This window comes from Cryptomeria japonica, chromosome 9 (assembly GCF_030272615.1).
Source record: "Cryptomeria japonica chromosome 9, Sugi_1.0, whole genome shotgun sequence".
Lineage (NCBI taxonomy): Eukaryota > Viridiplantae > Streptophyta > Pinopsida > Cupressales > Cupressaceae > Cryptomeria > Cryptomeria japonica.
In genome coordinates this window covers 363,308,648-363,329,693 of record NC_081413.1, presented here as the reverse complement: position 1 = coordinate 363,329,693, position 21,046 = coordinate 363,308,648, and the positions used below count along the sequence as shown (strand labels likewise).

Below are 21,046 nucleotides of genomic sequence, written 5' to 3'. Positions count from 1 at the left end.
TTACTTTCCTATCATTCTTTACGAAGTTTTTGCAATCCTAAACACAAGGCATCATGCACTTCTTAGATGATTAGCCAGATGATTCATGGGGAAGACATTGTTTTGTATTCTACAACTATCAACAATAGATTCCACTTTTGAGCAATTTTGTCTTTCCAACTCCAATTGAACCATTTTCTTTGATTCAAAATAAATTTCTGCAAATGGATGATGAACTTAGTATTGATCAAAGTTTGACGACTCGGACTTGGCATAGACTCGGCAGCCCAAAATTTGGACTTGGACTTGGGACTTGACAAAAACTTGGCTAGGACTTTTAAAAAAAACAACTATAGTTTTACAAAAAAAAAGTCAAATTAATGCATTTTGAGAACATAAATGCCTAATTTGACTATCAATTTGTCATAATTCAAACATTACACATGTTATATGATCTTCAAACACTCTGTTTAAAATTTCATAATTTATACTCATAGTCTCAAACTTTCAAATGTATAATAGCATCATAAGTTTATAAATTTTTACATATAATGATAAGTCAAAATGAAAAAAACAACCAAATACAATCGACATTTTCCTCAAGGTAACTCAATTTATCAGGCCTCAAGGTTAAAGGTGCTACAATATCAAAATGATGATGAATTGTTTCTTCAACATTGTCTTTCTGGATCTCAAATGCTCTTCTCCTCTCCTTCCTTTCTATTTTGCTGTTCAGACCTCTTTTGGACAATATGGGACAAAAAAAGTGAAGAAAAAGTCACTTTTTAATGCTTTTTTAACTCCCTAGCTGCGCCCAAGCGGACCCAAGAGTCTGCACCCAAAACATGGGAGTCTGAGTCTGGGACCCAGAGAGTCTTGGGGCAAGACTCGAACAAGTACTCCCCATATTTCTTTCAGACTTTCTGCAGGAGTCAGTGGCGAGTGGACTCAGCCAAAGATAGGACTTGGGAGTTTGAAGAGTTCTGAAGAGTACTTGTAGAGTCCTCAAACTATGTTATTGATCATTGTTGTCCTCAATGTACAATATGTTTGACCTTAAGAAATTTTCATCACAACTCCAAGGTGGCATTTTTGTAGCTTCAATCTTCGTATTTTCTCTTCTTGCTTGATTTCTTGTCAAAGGTTGTAACAGCCCATCGTACTTTTATTTTTTTTCAATATAGTAATGCAAATGCAATGTCTCCACACTTTTTGATCACCCAAATCCCAAAGTGGGCAGGTGAGAACATATAGTGCTTCAACCACATACCAGCTATGATGTATCCAAGAAGATAAATGATGGAAAGTCTCCTAGAATATGAACCAATCTAATCAACATCTTCGATGGACTGCGTGAATCCAATGCAATTCATTGGCAGAATGTAAGCTTGACTTAGACCAAAATGGTCGATAATACTAGCTTGTTCAATGCCAAAATGGGTTGTATGATAAGGCTATAATAATTGGCTAAGTTACTGGGTTTGGCTATATAGGCCCTTGTATTGTCTAAATACGGTTTGAGTATGGGGTTCGTATTTGATACGACATTGGGTTCACTTAGGGTCCGCCTTCAACTCCAGATCCTCTGTCTACTTCTACTACATGTCTTCAATGTCAAAACTTCTGCTCAGATATTGTTTCAAACAACTCTATAGTGGTATATTTGGAATTGATGCAGCTCTTGGTGTATATTATTATATAGTATATATATTTATAATATATTATATAATAGAGATATAATATATATTATTATATAATAGTTTATATTATAAATTTATATCATTTTTGTATTAACAAAACCAAACTCCTTTTCATAATTTTGCCAAACCGGCGAACCTGGTTCTTGAATCCAAACCAGTGCCCAAACTCAAATTGGCAACTTAGATAATTTGTGATAAAAAAGTATACAAATGATAATCCTTCGATTGTGATACCATTTGAATTTTACAAAGTAGTTAGGAAATGCATTACAATATGACAAACATAAGAAACTATTGTAATCAACTATTTCAGGTCTGATCATAAATAACATTGCCACAACACAAAGAATAAGTTCATAAAACCATATAACAAGGGAATATAAGCTCACAATGGTCAATGAACTTGCAATGCCAAACGAAGATGAATATATACTTATTAGAACACTACTATAATGAAAATCATATTGATACACTACTAGTATTGATACACACTAGAAATACCACCCACACAATTATAGCCACTACTCGGATGCACATCAACACAACCAAACTGAAAAATTGCTGAAAACATTCTTATTTAGTCCAATGAATCAATGTACATTAGAGTAATAAGTCATAATATACTTCCGCGAGTCTGGAATAGAGATTAATGTTCCTGGTACAACAAGTGCAACCCACAAAAACCTCAAACATCCTCCTAAAACATTTGAATTAAATTTCCTCAAACCAAATGGCAGTTTGTTTAGCTTTAGAAAGAATAACTTCAACTCTCCAATTTTGAATTGTTCCTCCTTTCATAGCCCCAATAACTAGGTGTGATGTCCCCACTCTAGTCAGTCTTTGCGACTGATGGGTTAGCTTATTTTTTTTGGACTCTCGTATGCTAACATTCTAGATAGAGAGTCTCAGTGGAAGTTCCACTTCTTTAGTTCAGTCTTGGGTTCAGTTCTAGGGCCTTAGTAGTTGGTGTGTGGGCTTAGTTGAGAGACTTACTATTTTTAGTAAGTCAATCTGGCAGTTGTGCTATTTTCAGTCAGGGCAGCTGGACACATGGAGGTTCTTCATTGTTGACTCTAGCTTCTGACAGCATGTCAAATGACTGAATAATGAAGAAGATATGAATATTCTAGTGGTTAAGTTATTTAATTAACTTACATGATTATTATAAAGTCATAAAGTGACTTTATTATATTAAAAGGCCACTTAATATTATAAAGTGATTTTAATTAAATCACTTAAGTGAAATATAGCGCCCAAGTAACTTTTGAACTATGCAAAAGTGATTAAATACATTTAAAATGTATCTAAAAGCATTTAGGCGTACTTGTGGAAAATCGTGCCATTTAGGGGTTATAAGGGAATTGAAGGCAATTCAAACTCATTATTGATTATTTGACATTGCTTGATAATTTCTCAGTGGATTGTCTAAGACAAGGGTTTCAGAGGGTTTTCTATTGAAGAACGTTCATTCTTCATGAATCTGTGATTCTAAGGCTGTGAAAGATCGGCTGAATTATTGCAAACGGAGAGGGCTTCACACAGAAGTCTTCATGTGCTTCATCAGAGGTTATTTGTGTTAGTTATTTGCAGATTTTGAATAAGGAAGGAGGCAATACAGGTTAGGTGCCTCAATAGCAGCATTGTACCAGTTCAATAACCAGTCGTACAAGATTCCTTGCTGGCCGTACCAATCAGCTTTGGCACTTGGGCTCCAGAGAGAGGGCGTTTTGCCTGGGAGGCTGAAATGCCTACTCAAAGTGCATTTTGAGTGCACATTTCCGAATGCCTAGTCTTTTCAAGCTATTCCATCAACTTTCTAGCTTAGAGAATCACATTCTGGAATTGTACAACCATTTTGGTCAATTTCCCAGTTTTCGCTAGCAAACACCAAATTTCTTCATTTAAAATAAGCTAAGGACCCACGGGTATGCAATTAGCAGTAGGATTTTTTGTAGCAATTATCTTATTCATAATATAGTTGCAATTGCTCTCAATTTTATTTACATTTGGTTTTATGTGCAATTCTTAACTGGCACGTGTTATTTTTTGCTTTGAAATTGTTCAAAAACCTTGAAAATCCAAAAACACAACAGCAATAGTATTTCAGGAGAGTTAGAACCAGCAGGTTGGAGGCTCCTTCCACCCACAATTTCCTCCATCCTTTATCTTTGGCAATCATCATTCCCCACAACATGGGTCTAGCTTTAGTCATATTATTTGTGTCTACCTTGCAATCAGATGTAAAAAGGCTAATGAATGGCTATTTGAGTCCCTAAAAGTACCACCACCCCCAACCTTACTAGGGATGCCTTTTGTAGTGCCATCAAAACTGAAGTTTACCCGGGGAAACCTACATAAGATGTCCTATCCATCTATATTGAGGCTCAACTTCATCCCATCTAGCGAATTCTCAAAAATATGCCAACATTTTCAGCAAGGTCCCAATTCTATCCATCAATATTTTTGTTTTACCTAAAAATTTCTCCTGTTGTGTTCAAGTCATATATTCTAGACTACTAGAGTTGGGGAATTGTTCCATAAAAGGTTCAAATCTAGGCTTTTGATCTTCAATGACCAACCCTCTAAGAGGCTAGGAATATTAGGGGGGTAACCCAAGCTAGACCTCTTTTGTCAAGGATATGATGACATGAACTCAAAGCCATATCACGATGAATAAATAAATAGTCATTATCCTGACTTTAAGCTATGTACATAACAAACTGGGATGGATCCATCTTACCAAGAAGTTGCAATCTATTCCAAGTCAAAGCATGTCATTTCCAAGAAATCAAAATAACTTTTTTCTTACCTTAGGTATACCTTTAGAATTCGATATCTTCAATCCAAAAATTGGGATACTACCATTGGGTTTATTGAAAAAATGATGGAAGGTAGAGTTGAAAATAATTCTACCACTTCCATTACCTCCCCACACCATGAAATCTTCATTGTATGACAAAAAGATAAGCCATTTTTTATCAATCCAGGATTTGATCCATTCCATAAATGGATAGATACCAATGAACTTTGCGATAAAAACATTCTTCTTCAATTTCTCCAACTTCAAATTTAGGAAATTATTTGGAATTCAGATTCAGGGATTTTCCCCAGACACCTCCATGTTAACATTGCCTATAGATATTCAATTAGATGTCTTTCTTTCCCCCTTACGGTGCTTATCCTTTTCCAAAACCTAAACATTTTTAATGAATAAGCTACCAATAATTTGAGATTCATCCTTAATTTTAGAATGTTCCATGGCCTTCCTCCTTTACAATGCCTAATCTTGCTTTGCCACCTTCACCAAAATTGCTGATTTTTTATCCTTCGCTCATTTTTTAGGCAACATATATCTAATGTAATTCATAAATTTTCTAATATTAAAAAACACTTACTTAAATATTGCATTGGCCTTATAATAATAATTAAGTTGCCCATTGGAAAATAGAGTGACTAGGGCCAACTTAAAATATTATTAATTCTTTTAGTTTTAGAAAGGGGACATGACAATTGAAGGGTTACAAGAATTATAAGTGAACTAGAAAATGAAGCGTTTAGGTTTTCCCTAAGGATATTTGGTAGAGACTATCATCCCTATACAACTATTCTTTTGATCATAGATGATTGGAGACAAGAAGCAAAATCATGTTAGTTCTAAAAGGAAAGTAACTTAGGGTCTCCGATCATGCCAAAATGGACTTGAAATGCAAAGGGGTCTGGTGGTGCACTGATCAAGATCTTCAATGATAAATGCATTGAGTAGTGGTGTACCATCTGGTTTTACAATATCTTAAACATGAAATGCATAACTCTAGCAATACTACCTTCTAGAGTTACAATAATAAGACAATGGAATTCACTAAATAAAACTAACAATGGTATTGATAAGAGAAGCTAGCTGCACACACTAATAATGTTATTCAAAATAACAAACACATTGCTGTCTTATAAATAAGTTAGTCCATAAAATCATAGGTTGATGTTATAACATTCATTTGGACTGAATAAACTGAAGTGCACTACCAAAGAGGGTTGAAGAATGATGTAGAACGCTGATTGTAGACCTCCAAAATCACCGTACATTAATTAGATATGTCATATGAGACTGTTTTGGTCTTAAAAATAACTTCAATCTACCATACTTAATACCCTAGACCATTGTATAATTGGCATTGAACTGTAGGATAATGACACTTCTGTATGACCCAATATGAAGAGGAAATCTCCTTGAAATGAATGTTCATTATTGTTGTAGAAAAAATATAGCACGAAATAAGGAAGTACATGTTGAATACACCACAAGATTGACAGGGTGTGTGAATCAATCCAGGCTTCAAAACACTTTACTTGTACTTAATTATACTTCAAACCACAATTAACTTATTATTGCAATTATGAAACATGAAAACACAAAGCCCAACACACACATGAATACTAGATTAACATGGCAAACCCTAAATAGGGAAAAATTACGGTAAGAATCACACTCACAATATGAATAACTAATTACAATGTTTAGGCTCAAGGCCAATGAGCTCACTGCCCCTGAAAGGACTTGCAAGATTATGGCGCACAACCTTAGGGCAAGATACAAATGTGCACAAACTGTCAAAAGGAACACACCTTCCGGTAGGTGTTGAGGATCAAATGAACTGAAATGAATAAGATCTCCTGATCATGAAATTGTCCTTGAACTATTGTGCCAAGCGACCAATGTCATGGCAAACACATATGACTTCAAACTCTATCTCAATGCTCTTCACAATTGTCTTTCTCACTTCTGCTATACCAAATTTGCTTGCGCACCATTCTAATCCACTTCACATGAATTCACATACATCCCATACCCAACGCATACATCCACACTCATATATATACAAGATAATTCATTGAAACCCTAAACTGGGTGGGCGATAGACAAAATATACAAAATCACATAAATTCGGCCACTTGGACCTATAACATCCATTTTGGTCCAGTCCAGGAGATAGAGTGGACCAAAACACATCACAACACATCCTTTTCAAATGATTCCAATGAACCGCACACTCTAACACATCCTCCAGGGTCAACATCAAATGAAATTTGTAAATGAACAATGTAGCACGCCAACTAGTTAGCCCAAAACAATCTTCCCATGCTAATGTAGATCTTCACACACCACGATGAGACCCATGTCAACATCCACACACGGCCACCAAAGCATATTCAAACCAAAAGATACACCACCTCGGTCAACAGGAAACCAACCTAGCTGACAGCACAAAACTCATAACACCATAACTTCACTTTCCAATCAAACGAACACCAAAAAATGAACTGGAACACAACACAAACCAAATAAACTTGTCCTCCAAGCCGCAACACTTCAAACCTCAAATTAGAGAACCACAAAGCATCTTTCGAACTAGTTTTGACAGACCGCCACTGTCAGAGACATCAACAACTCCATCATCTTAGCAATGAGGACTTGTAAACTTGATAGTACAACATACAAAGATCATGAACATTATATCCAGAACTGCACTCCATACTCTTCGCATACCGGAGGAATGCAAAACGGTCTTCCACTGTGACATTAAAAACTCTTTCCTGCATAAATACTATTTCCTACACATTGAAATTTCCACTACACCAACCTTTTGGAAACACCTCAATATCACTACCAAACCACAAAACAACATCAGGAACATACATTTTGAGACCATTCGTAACACAGTGACATCAATTGCAACACAAGACAGGTTCACATCAATGACAACACAACTCAACAACTGAAGTTTCCAACATTCTCTTTATCATTGATGGCAACACCACCAACAAAAAAAAACTGAACTAACAACTGGACTCTCCCAATCTGTATCTCTCTCCCCCTTTGACATCATGGACAAAGGGCATTGTGCTAAACTTTCTCTCCCTCCAACTGATAAGATCCTAATAACTGCACCACTCACCCCATGAGAGTAGCCACCGCATCAATCCAAGAGAAAAAAGTGGACTTTAGAACTCCCCCTAGACAAATGCATCACCTGAATGCATCTAGTTTAAAGGAGGGGCAATAACCCCCAAATTTTGTTGGAGATACTCAAAGGTATCGTTCACAAAAGCCTTAGGAAAGATATCTACAATCTGTTCTTTAGTAGGAACATAGTCTAATCTGGCTTCCTTCTTTGCAACCTTCTCCCTTAAGAAATGATACTAGATTGCAATCTGTTTAGTCCTTGAATGCATTACCGAATTCTTTGAAATGTTAATAGCACTTGTATTATCACACATAATGGGAATTGTTTCATCATATTTCATCTTAATACTACTAAGAGTTTGTTTCATGCACATAACCTGAGTATAGTAGGATGCTACTGCAACGTATTTTGCCTCTACAGTAGATAATGACACTGAATCTTGTTTCTTATTTAAACAAGGGACCGATCTATCTCCCAAGAAAAATGCATCATCACTTGTATTTCTCCTGTCATCAGCACATCCGGCCCAATCAGCATTTATATATGCTTTCATAATGAAATCATCATCTTTCTTGTACCATAATCTATAATCCGAGGTCACTTTCAAATATTTGGATATCCTCTTTACTGCTTGATCATGAGATTGCTTAGGATAAGGTTGATATCTAGCAACCAAACAGACATCCTGCATAATATCCGGTCCTGAAGTAGTCGAATACAAGAATCCTTCAATAATAGATCTATACTTTTTCTAATCAACATCCAGAGATCTATCATCCTTGCTTAACTTACAACCAGTAGCCGTAGGGGTTGCAAGCAGTTTAGAATTCTCCATCTCAAACTTCTTCATCATCTCCTTGATATACTTGGTTTGAGAAATAAAAATGCCTTTTTCTGATTGAGTAACTTAGAGACTAGGGAAGAATGATAGCTCACTTATCATAGATATCTCAAATTGCTTCTACATCTCTTTTGCAAACTTCCTACATACATCATCTTCCCCTCCAAATATGATATCATCAACATACACAACAACAATCAACAATTTATCACCTTCAACTTTGAAATAGAGATTACTATTTGTAGCACATTTCTTGAAGTTTTGTTGCAACAAATACCTATCCAACCTTGCATACCAAGCTCTAAGAGCTTGCTTGAATCCACAAAGTGTCTTCTTCAGTTTGCAAACCATATCTGGACCTTCTAATAGCTTGAATCCATCCGATTGTTCAATGTATACTTTTTCAACTTCTCCATTCAAAAATGTTGACTTGACATTTATCTGATATACTTTAAAGTTCTTGTAAGCAACAAATGCAAGAAAAATCCTTATAGCTTCTGTTTTTACAATTGAAGCAAATTTCTCTTCAAAGTCTTTACCTTCAACTTGTGAATAACCCTTGCACGCCAATCTTTTCTTGTTCCTTGTAACTTTTCCATCTTCATTCAGCTTGTTTCAAATTACCCACTTGGTTCCTATCGTATTCTTATCCACCGATCTAGGTACCAATTTCCATGTTTGATTCTTCTCTATTTGATTCAACTGCTCTTCCGCAGCCTTAATCCAACTTTCATCCTTGCTAGCTTCTGCATAGTTCTTTGGTTCCACCTGAGATGAGAAGCAATCGTTTGCTTGTTCAATAGTTTTTGCAAGTCTTTTTCTTGTCTAAACACCTTTATTCTTGATAGACATTAAGTTTCCACAATCCATGAGATAATAATCTGTTGTTTCCGGATTAGATTGTGTGAGAATTTTTGCATCGACCTTTATTCTTGTCTCTAGTAATCTGTTTCTCTAAATGAATCTTCCTCACATGCTTTGTTGGTGTCTTAGGAGTTTGTTTAGGTTCCTTTTCTTCTATGCTTGTCTGTTCTTTATCTTTTGGAGCAGCCTTCTTCGTTTCAACAACCGGAACAAATTCTATCTCAGTCTCAAATTCAAGTACTGAGTCTCAGTCTAATTCCATTCTACACTAACTCTGACATTTGCACTCTCCACAATGTTGGCATTGTGTTGTCATTGATATCAACCGGTATAGGATGACAACCGGTATGGGAGATTGATAAGCAGTGTTGTCATTGATGCATACCGGAAATGGTGTCATTGATGTCAGCTAGCATAGTAGGTCACCGGTAAGGAAGAGAATGTCATCCAGCATAATGGTCATTGGAGTCACCGGTACACAAGTTAGTGTTGACTTGTGTTGAAGACATGTATTGGAAACCGGTATGGTATAACAACTGGTAAGTGGTATGTTGGTAGTGCATTGTTGCCAACCAGCAAGTGTGCAAGCAGAGTGAGCTAATGCAGAAGAGCCAACCAGTATGTTGTTAGATGTTTGGTTGTGAAACAACAAGACTCTCACCAGATAAAGATGCAGTCACCAATTGATGAGAAGACTCTCAGAGAGTATGCCCAACCGGATTATATGTGCCTGTTTGAAAATATGCCAGCTCAAACAGGGAAGCCATATTGGTGCAATGCCTGATGTAGATGACAAGGATCCACTCCCACCGGTAAGTGGAGCTTATCTCCTATTATGCATGAAATGCATCGTAGTCCTCCGAGATAAGACAAAAGAGTAGAAGGCTGGTGATTGAAGGCTCACACCAGATGAATCAATGAAACACTAAGTTGCCTCAGGTGCATGAAATCAGAGTTGTGCACCAGATCAGCAAGGGCAGACATGATGGGTTGCCGGTACAGAGAAGGAAGGATAGGTTTGTCACTTTGACAAACCAGTTGATAGGAGAACCAATCTATTGATGAAGAAGGTAAAGTTGAAGCAGTTGCAGACAGAGAGTGCAACTAGATGGAAGATGGAGAAAGGTGTTGCCACAGATGCAGATAGATGGAGATTATTGAAGGTTGATGACATGGTGTCATCAAGGTGGTTACCGGTAAGCATGTCCACCGATGAGCAAGACAAAGTGACAAGTGAAGAGCTCTTGTCTGATGAAGTTGAGTATGCTGTGGTTTGGCGTGTGTGATGACCGGTAAAGGTGTCCCACCAGCAGAGCAACAAAGTGCTAGTTTGAAGGCAGACTAGTTAGGGTATAACCGGTAGGGTAAAAGAACCGGTAGATGAACCTGGTTGTGTGGTTGGTCGGTGATCTTGTCTGGACCGATACAACGGATTAAGCTGAGGTGGATATGACAAAGGTGCCACGTGGAGTCGAGGTGGCGGACATGCATGCTAAGGTAGATGGAGTGTGCACCGACGAGGTAGTTACAGAGTCGGTCGTCATTAAATGCAGACCCCGTAAATCATGGGATGTGTTGCAGAGGTGTGCGGCTCGAGGAAGGTCGAACAGAGGTGATCGATGGGATGCATCGATCGATGCAGAATGTCCAGGTGTTGAATGAGGATGGTGGTGCAATCTGCTGAACCATTTATGGTGATTGACGAAGTGCCATGCCGACGGACTGTCCATGTTTGCTAAGTATAGCAAACGTGCCTTGGAAGAAAGAAGAGATGGTAGGTGATGCCTGATTACTTGTAGGTTGCTTATCTTCGTGCAAAACGAGATCTGATTGGATCTGATACTCCTCGTGATCAGTGGAAGAAACCCTAGCGTGCCAACAGTTTGAAGTTGTGTTTTGGAGGGAAAGCTCTGCTATATAAGAATGAAGGTAGAAGACCGGATTGATTGATGCTGGTTGGCGGAGAAGAGTGATCCTGAGCAAAGTAGAGAGCAGATAAGACAAAGAAGAGTCAAGGAACTCAGCATCTGAAGCAGAGAGCCAACAAGGAAGATAAAACCAGTATTAGGGGTTAACTAGGGTTCAACCGGTAAAGCTTGAGTAACTGGATAGCTGTTAGAATGACTCAATCAAGTGAACCTGTAGTGAGAACCGACAATAGAGAGTGAGGTGATCCTGCTGACCAGGTACAGAGAAGGAGGGGATACAAAGAGAACAAACAACCGGTAATAAGTTGCAGAGTTGTTTAACCGGTGGGGTCAAAACCGGTATGTTAGCAACAGGGACAAAAGGAGGCAGCAGAGAATGAAACAGGGTGTGAACCAACAGAGAGGAGGCAGAGTGCAAGATAGAGGATACTACCTGTTACCCCATTGTTTGTCTTGAACAAAATAATGTCTATTCAATTTTGTTTCCCTCATTCGGTTTGATCCGTCCTTAGTTGCGTACCTTTTGTTACTTTATGTTTCACCTTTTCTGTCGCAATGAACCCATTGGTTGAACCTACGTATTGGTTCAAGGTTCAAAGTTCAACCGGTGCTTTTGTGTGAGTCACGACTTTGTTATGTTGTTAAGTGAGCGAGCCTGAATGTGTTAAGTCGGTCTTGAACTTGAACTTTGAACCATTTTTTAAGCGGTTCAAGGTTCAAAGTCTTTCTTTATGTTTGTTAAAACTCTCTCTCTCTCTCTCTCTCTCTCTCTCTCTCTCTCTCTCTCTATCTTTCCCTCCTTTTTCCCCTTTTTTATTCAGAAAATCTACAGTCTCATTAAAACGGTATCAAATTAACCGAAATCATCTGATAGAATGACTATGAAAGTTCCAGGGAACTTATCTATAAATTACCCATTCAACGTAAGTCCCCCTTGTGTTTCTAACATAAACACATCAAGCCACTGAAAATCCCGCAGTCAAGACCTGACAAAAGAAACCTTGAGGTTGTCTCCTTTGATCAAACTTAGAAAACAGCATTAGAGACTTCCTTATCTCAAGAGAGTAGGATAATCAGTTGGCTATTCTATTCTGCGTTGGCCATATGGAGTTTGCAGCAATGCGATTTCAGACACATCAGCAGGAAGGTGCCTCCCCCAAGAGGACGTGCAGAAGCTATTAAGATATTTCCCCAGAAATGGACTTTTAAAAATGCTTTCAAATTAGTTTTGTTTCTCTTATGTACTGAATGGAAAGAACAATTCTATTGTTATTCTGGGGGTTAAACTTTAGATAAGAACTGGGTTCTTACTGTTCTCTCATGTGGTCCCTGCATATATTTACCATTCTAATAGATCGGTTTTAAGCATTTATTGAATAATATCATTTATTTTTTTCTTTTTGTGATTTCAAATTTATTTTCCATCAAGTACATTCTCATATCAAAAGGTTAATTAGTTATGATTAAACCGATTTTGACCCTTCTGCTTTAGTTTTCTTTGTGAAAATGTGTTTCTCATTCTTTATATATTGATGCTTCTATTCTATCTAAGTATAGCAAATAATTAAGAAATACTGCTTTGATGGACACTGGGAATCCATTTCAAGATGTTTGGACATTAAATAGTGTGATGCCTTTATTGCAGCTGCCTGAACCATACAGTTTTATTGTTACTTGGTTTTTAGTTCTACCAGCAACATATTTGATAGCTCAGACAATCACCAATGTCATTTTGAAAGACTTCCTTATTTTAAAGGTACGACTGTACAATTCATTCTTGATAGATTGGCTGCAAATTCTGTCAAATTATGCAACAGCTAAATATTACTGATAATCATCATGTGATTTTTTTCGTTACAATATATATTTTGACAGATTGGCTGCATTTTTTGTTTTGCATAATTTAGTTCTATGCATATGTAGGAACAAATTAGATAAAAATGTTATTAATGATCCTCTTGTGATTATTTACTCAGGGGGCATGTCCAAACTGTGCCAGAGAAAATGTCTCCTTTTATGGCACCATATTGACTGTGCCTAGTGGTGGTCCTGTGAACCAGGTTAAATGTGAGAAGTAAGATTTCAAACTATAATACTCTTCAATCTATGTATTCAGGAAACTGCCAGTCTGTTTTGGTTCCTTAAAGATGTGTACGTTCTTGATCATGAATAGAGATTGGCATTTCATTTTTGGTATCTATAATGTTTGTATGTTGTAATGCATCTTATGCTGTGTTTGTTAAAATTTCAGACTTCTGTCATATGGTCTTCAAGATGTTTTGTTTGGTTTTGATTCAGATATGAATGTTCATGCCAGTTAAAGATTTAATACCACAGGGATCATGCATATGGATTCGATCATCCATACATTCCAACAAAGACATTTAAAGATTTTGTTTCTAATATCGTTAATGTCTAATTATTTCTTGTTGTTATGTCAGTTGTGGCAAAATGCTGTTGTATAGCTCAGAAACTCGCTTGATAACACTGGCCCCAAACAAGCAAGAAGGTTCCAAGGTATGTTCTAGATATGGTGGTTTCATTGTCAATAGTATCACAATATGGGGGAAAAAATGAAATGAAAAATACAATTGCACTCTCATTTTATATTTTTCTAATAATTTTGGATGAAAACTAGCATGGGGTTTGTACTTGAATGGGTCCTTAAAATGGTCTAGAAAGGTTTACTGCATTTGAATTTTTCCTCTTCTTTTTTGCTTGTCATCTCTGTCAAATATGAAGAGCAAAGCCTGTATTATTTTATATAAAAGCAATGTCATAATGCTTTTAGATGGGACCTCCTAGGTGGATATGCTTTATCATACTTTTAGTTTGATTTAGCATTTTCTTGAGAACTCATATGATTGATAATTATTCCTTTTATTTTTATTTTTTTAAATAATGAAAATTGTCTTTCGTTGAAGGAGGCATATTTCTTTATTTAATTTTTTGGTGGTTCTTGCTCACAGTCTTGAGGTTAAATGGTTGGGCTGGTTTGTTGCCCATGTCAGGTTTTTTGGTTAATGCCTGGCTCCTAGCCTTGGTCGGATATGTTTTGTCGTTAGGTCAGTCTGTATTTATCCAAACTCTGGTTTTTGTTTCTGAACTGCTACTGTAAGTCCTGGTTATCCAGGTTTATTAGAAAAAAAAAGGCATACTTCAATTACGGAAGAATCATTTCTTTCCAAAAACTGAATTCCAAAAGCAGATCAAAGTTATAAGTCCAATAAGTGAAGGAGGGAGTAGTCAAAACCAAAACTTTACCTATACAATTTTTTCCCACTTGAAACATCTTATTCTATTTCTTTTGAATTTTGCCAAGGAGTACTCTCAGGACAGATTGTTCTTCTTGCGAAGGAAGGTTATCTCTATATTGTCAGAACATTTCTTAGTGTTTCTCTGAGTTTCTAGGATGGGGGGAAATTGGGATGGAGAACAGCTTTTGGGGACTGCAAATTTATTTCCAATTTTGGGGCAACGCCACAAGGGGAGGGCTATTTAAATAATATATAAAAAACTGATATTTAAAAAATTAATATGAAAAACTGTAAAAGAAATAACAACTTGTCATTTTTGTAAACAGTGAGTAAAAAAAGCTGAAATTTATACAAAGTTGTATTGTTGTATGAAATTTTGCATCATAGACATATAACTTCATCCCTTTATTCAGCATCTTGAGACACAATTGTGCATTGACCAAGACTTCATAGTTAAAATTTGTAGAATCATCTTTTGTAGTATTTGATGCATAGTTTAACTACCTGTCAAGTACTCACAAGTTTTTATGAATCTAAGTTTTTTCAAGGTTTACTTGCCAAATTTGTAGATTAAATTTTTGGTGAATTTTGTCCTTTGATGTGTATGAATACTTGGTGAGTTTGAGGGAAAAACTCATGCTACACCAAATTGGGGAATCAAACACAAAAAAATGTATTTTGGACATTGAAAATACATGGCCTTTTGCATGTAGATTATGCCCAAAGGGAAAGATCAACCTAGCATTTGAGCATTCTTGAGTGAGTTAGAGCAAGTTGATGGTGGATTTGAAGATTAAATTCAAGGAATTTCAGATTTCTAGGTTACTTTTTTATTTCCTTTTTTATTAGCATGTAAATTCTTTCTAGCATGTTATGTTCTCTTTTTAGGCTCAGTAAACAACCATGGGGTTGCTCCCTTTGTATTAAACTTAAGATTGAAAATTTGCAGAGTTCTTACATTGGGTTGCAAAAAATTGAACTACGCCTATTCAAACACAAGGTCATAAACAAAATCTTGGCTAAAGACTATAATCTATTATATTAACTGTTCCTAATAGCCTAAAGACAAAAGCAGAAAACACACACTGTTATATTACTGAGGAGAAACCAGTTAACCTTCAGAATAGCCTTGAAAAAATTCCACCATTCATTTCACTCCATTTGATGCCACCAATCCTAGGATTCCCTGTGTTCCAAGAGTTTGTGAAAATTTGAGGGAAGTGGAACACGTGTGCCATTCCCACAACATTTAGATTTCTAAAAACTATTTTATCAGTATCGAGGACATGCTCTCCATTGTGTCCTTTATCTCCCCTAAGTCTAGAAGTGAAGCCACAAACATTGATGAAATATAGATATTAACTCTATATCTCTATTCCATGCCCAAGAAATCATCACCCAAAACCCATTGAATTGCAAACAAGATGAGTCCATGATAGGTTTTAAAGACATTGTAAATGTTTCTTTGAGATAACTCCCAAGAAACCCATATGGCATTGAGAGCATACCATATGTATGGGGGTATCCATGGTGCCAAGACGACGAGGAATAACAAACCATCAAGAATGCAAATACATTGTTGTCCCAAATTAAAATAGATGAAGCATCAAAGGAAGCACACAAACAAAGGGTCTGGGGAGTTAATTTCATGAATGTTGCATAATGAAATGTTAGACCTTCTAACACCTTACCCAAGATATCCTTGCTACCATGACAAATTAATCATTAACTGTTGTGTCCTTGCAGATGTCCTTCAAATTCCCCACACTCTTCGATGACATTGATGATTCCACAACCAATTCCTCATCCCTATCAATAGCCAAGTTGGCAAGTTTGTCCACATCATCAATCTTCCCTATATAGATGATTTGTGATATAGTCTTCCATGTTTGAGAGAAGAGAAAGCACCAAGTTAAGAAAATAATTAAGTTTCCAACCTTGTGAGTTTCTAGATGTTACTACATTGATTATTAAGGTGGAGTCACCTTCAATCTCCACCTTGGACATCTTGAATTTAGAATAGGCTGGATAGCAAGGAGAGCGTGAAGTTCAACTTCATTATTAGCTCCAAGTTTGAGATGATTTGATACCTTAGATACAATTTATCTTAGGCAATCACAAATGATGTATACAACCCTAGACTTCCTAGGATTCCCTTTAGAAGCAATGCTAGAATTCAGTTTGTAGCACCCCATTTGAGGTGGTTGCCATTTTGCCTTCCTTTGGTTCTTCCTAGACTCAACTCCCCCAGTGGGGACCTTAAGTGTAACCATCTTCTAGACATCATATTGTCCTAAATTGAGACTTTGTTCATTTGAGAGACATTTCAGTTAACTTTGTTGTTCACCAGTTCCACAATTTCCATTTCCACCTTATTCAAAAAGGATGGTAAAGGAAGCTTCTTATCTTGAAAAATTCTCCTGTACCGCTCCTTCCAGATTATCCACGTGAGAATAGAAGGGCAGATAATCCAAAGGCAAGCAAAGATTGTGTTCTTGAAAAGTATGAGCCAAGCTTTGAACATGCTTACAATGTCATAAGGAAAAACACCAATCAACCCATATTTAGCACATAACCATTTCCAACACTCTTGTGAGAACCAAAACTAAAAAAAGAGATGATCTAAAGTTTCCCAAGAAGCCTTAAGTAGTGGACAATGAGAAGGTCCATGGAAACCGATCTTCCTAAATTTGTTAGCCATAAGAATTCTCTTTTGTAATTCTGCCTACACAAAAAGCCAATCTTGGGGAGACACACTTTGTTCCAACAAAGATGGATGAGAATATCTATTTTCTCAATGTTGCAGATGTAGTGTTGTAATTGGTGTCAACCCAGAATATGATTGTTGATATAGTGCAGTGTGTTGTCCTTGATGATATGAGTGTTGCAGATATGGAGCAGTGTGTTATTGAATGTTCTTGTTTGGATGTCCAAGGGGGGATATTGTTGCAGTTGTGGTGACAATGTGTTGAGATTATATGCTTCTGATGTTCATGGTTGGATGTCAAAATGTTCCTTATTGATAGATTGTTGTAATGAAATAGCTCAAGTATGTTGTGCTAGTTTTGGTGTCTTTGGCTCAGGTGATTGTACCACATTTTTCTACATTTGAAGATATGTTTTAGCAGTTTGGAAGTAACATAAAGTAGGATGTGTTATTTGTATGTCTCTCATTTTAGGTCACAAATGTCAACATAGTTATTTCTAGGGTATACAAAGTTAAGACAGTTTTGTTGCTTATTAGGATGGATCAAAGGAATGGTCTGCACTTCTCTGCACCTCATATTTGGCTCTCGTAGTTCAAAGAACTTGTTCATATTGTCTGTATATGTCTTCTCCTCAAATTTTAGGTGTTTAGATGTACCACAAGTGTAAACCTAATTGTTATATCTGAAGATTATGTTGGTTGAAAATTTTGTACACTCGTGAAAGCAAACAAAATTATGGCTTCAACCACAGTGTGTGAGCATGAAACTCTCCTAATTAAGGGAAGGCTCCCCCTATCTATCTAAAACTGAAATAAAAACAGGATGGGACAGCAGTCTTCCTTCTTTCTTCAAGGAAACCTATATCCTTTTCTCTCCTTAGAAAAGTGATAGCAAGAAAATGTATAATAATGGTAACAACTTCAAATGAAAACGAAAGAAAGGAAATGAAGTTTCTTGAAAGCTCAAAGACTCCCGTCACTTCCTTCGGGACGGGACAGCAATATCAAGCTCAAAGACTTGACTATTGGAAGTCCTATCTACCCTTTGCTATACTAAATTTTACAATGAATAAAAGACAACAGCTCAAAGACTGGAAGAATCTATTCTTTCAACACAAAGACAAGAACTAATGCAAGCTCAAAGATTTGCTGCTATTTCTTATCAAACAATAATTTTTCCTCAAGAATAGACGCAAGCTCAAAGACTTGCAGCTCCTTCTAGAGATTTTCCTATTTTAATTAATCTTCTCTACTTGCAGCTCAAAGACTTCAAATCAGATTAGACTAACCTCCTTTAGAAACACTTTGCATGGAAGAAATAAAAAGATTCAAACTCAAACATGTAGCTCAAAGACTCAAAATTTGAGTAATCCTTCTTTATTATTCTTCAAAACTTTCAATTCACATACATAAGCTCAAAGACTTCTTGCTGTAAATTTGGCAGAGTTATTGCTTGCTTTCCAAAAGATAAATATTACAATAGACTCCTCCAGTATTTATAGAAGAGGAGCCTTGAGAAAAACGTGGGAGGATCCTAACTAACTTGAGAGATTCTCTCAACCACCAAGACTTATTCAATAACTAACTAAGAATTATTCCAACTACAGTCCTAATTGGACACAACTTGTAGTTGCCTTACATGTAATTACAAAAGTGCAAGTAATGAGTAACTTGCATTTTACAAAAAATACTTTTACATGTAACTTGTCAAAACAAAATTACAAATGCATAACTAAAACTATTCCATGTGTCTAAAGACACGACTCTAACTGCATCATCCTTTGTTTGTGATGATCTTCATGTCGCTTCAGGATGCTAGAACTTGAAGTATTCTGGATTAGTACAGACATCTTCAACCGAAACGGGAACTTGCATCCTTGTCTTCTTGCTTGGGGTAGTACTATCTTTTCAGGAGGGAAAGGGTAGCCTTCCTCTTTTCATGTCATGACCATCTTTGTCTTTAAAGCATTCTATGCTCTCAACCATGAATTGTTGTTGTATCTTTTCTTTGTATCATCCTTCATTCTTGAAATTTGCTTGCAAAATAAGGCCCATGCCTTAATCCATTGATTTGGTAGATCGTGTGTGCAAACCAAACTGACAAGGGAAGAGGGAAATTGATGCAAAAATGGGCTCCCAAGTGAATTTCGAGTTTTGGAAGTTGCATTACATGTGGGAAAAACAAGAGCATTAACTTGCAATTGTGGAGAACAAACTTGCAACTTTATATGTGTAATGGGTAAACACAAGTTTGCACTTGTAATTGGACCTTTAGAACTCATTTTCAAGTGTTTTTTGAGTGCATTTTGGACCAATTTCGGGTTCTGGATGGCTGACTGTAGGTAGACTTTAAATGGGGAAAATGAATGAAGGTGTGAAACAGTGTTCCACGGATTTTGGGGACAGGGAGATGGGGGGACGCGGGGACGGGCTTCAGGGACGGGGGGACAAAGGGAAAAAGTTTCGGGGACGGGTTTCGGGGATAGGGGGACTTGGGCCTGGGAGGGGGAAACGTGTTTCCGTGGAACACTGTTGTGAAATGAGTGGATGAAATGGTATGTACGGATGATGGAAATGAATATGAAAAGATTTTGGGAAGATCATCTTCAAGAAAATTTTAAGAACTTTCAACATGTAATCCGGTTCTAAAAACCCGATTTTGAAAGGATGGGTATTTCTCATCTTTGCAACTTGGAATTTCAACAAAAGATGGTTAAATCTTTTATCCATAAGGGAAGAACAATTATTTTCATCCAACTTGTAATCGGGATTTAAAATCTCGAATACAAGTAAAGAGGGAAAATGGGGAAGAACAATGCAATTTTAAAATTGCTTATCAAGGGGGAAAATCTCTCTCACAAAACCGATTTTTGGGGAAGAACCAACATATTTGAAAACAAGAAAAATGAAACAAGAAAAATGAAACAAGAAGAAAAGAAATCTTACTTTGCTCCAATCTGAAAATGCTTCTTCAACAAGATGATTAATCTTTGAAAGAAGGAAGGAGAACTCTTAAAAAGAAATTAACCGCATTCCAAAACCCTAGCCACGTTTTTGAAAAAATGCCCAAAACTGAAAAACGTGGCAGCAAATGCATTAGAAATGGCATGGAAAATGGCCAAGACTCTTTCTAACCTCAATGCCTTAGCATACCAAGACAAAACGATTCATAACATTGTTGATTCATGGCATTCCAAATGGCAAAAAAACGTGGTTTTTTGAAAAAACGTGGCTGCTGTTATAAAGCTAAAAACCAGCAATCTTAACCTCCATGTGTCGTGAAAGGTGTTTGAAAATGCATAAAAATAGGGAGGAATCCAAAACTCCTTCTATCTCCTAAAAAATCTCCACAAAAATTTGCTTAAAATCCTCAAAAAAAACGTTTTTCCTTGCAATTTGGGTTTTTTGGAACAAATAGCAAGTTTTAATTGCATTGAAACAATGAAAATCGGGTTTTTTGGAGGAAATAACAAGTTTAAAATTTCACTTTTTCAACATGTTAGGCAAAATCGGGATTTTTTGGCCAAATAGCAAGTTTAAAATGTCAAAAATGCACTTTATAAGCAAAATCGGGTTTTTTGGACCAAATAGCAAGTTTAAAATTGTCACTTTATTTCATTTCTAGGCAAAATCGGGTTTTGGAGAGAGATGTGCAAGTTTTAATTACTTGTAAAGGGAAAATAAAATCCCTACAACAAGTTTTAATAACTTGCACATATGTAATAGGGGTTTAAAATCCTTTTTACATGTAAAAACCATTAAAATAGGGGCTTTTAGACCAAACTGCAAGTTTACTTGTAATTTAGC

At 36.5% G+C, this 21,046-nt stretch overlaps 1 protein-coding gene across 6 annotated transcripts in view; it reads left to right on the top strand.

Annotated features, from left to right (window-relative positions):
- Positions 1–21,046, top strand: part of LOC131029680 (PGR5-like protein 1B, chloroplastic) — a 262,324-nt gene that overhangs the window by 181,874 nt on the left and 59,404 nt on the right. For all 6 annotated transcript variants that reach the window (XR_009358888.1, XR_009102808.2, XM_057960267.2 and 3 more), the window contains exons 8-10: positions 12,921–13,031; positions 13,252–13,349; positions 13,717–13,792. Coding sequence is in view for 4 of the 6 variants with exons in the window: in XM_057960267.2 (XP_057816250.1) it covers positions 12,921–13,031; positions 13,252–13,349; positions 13,717–13,792 (285 nt within the window). In the remaining 2 variants the exon portion in view is untranslated. The remainder of the gene's footprint in view (positions 1–12,920; positions 13,032–13,251; positions 13,350–13,716; positions 13,793–21,046) is intronic.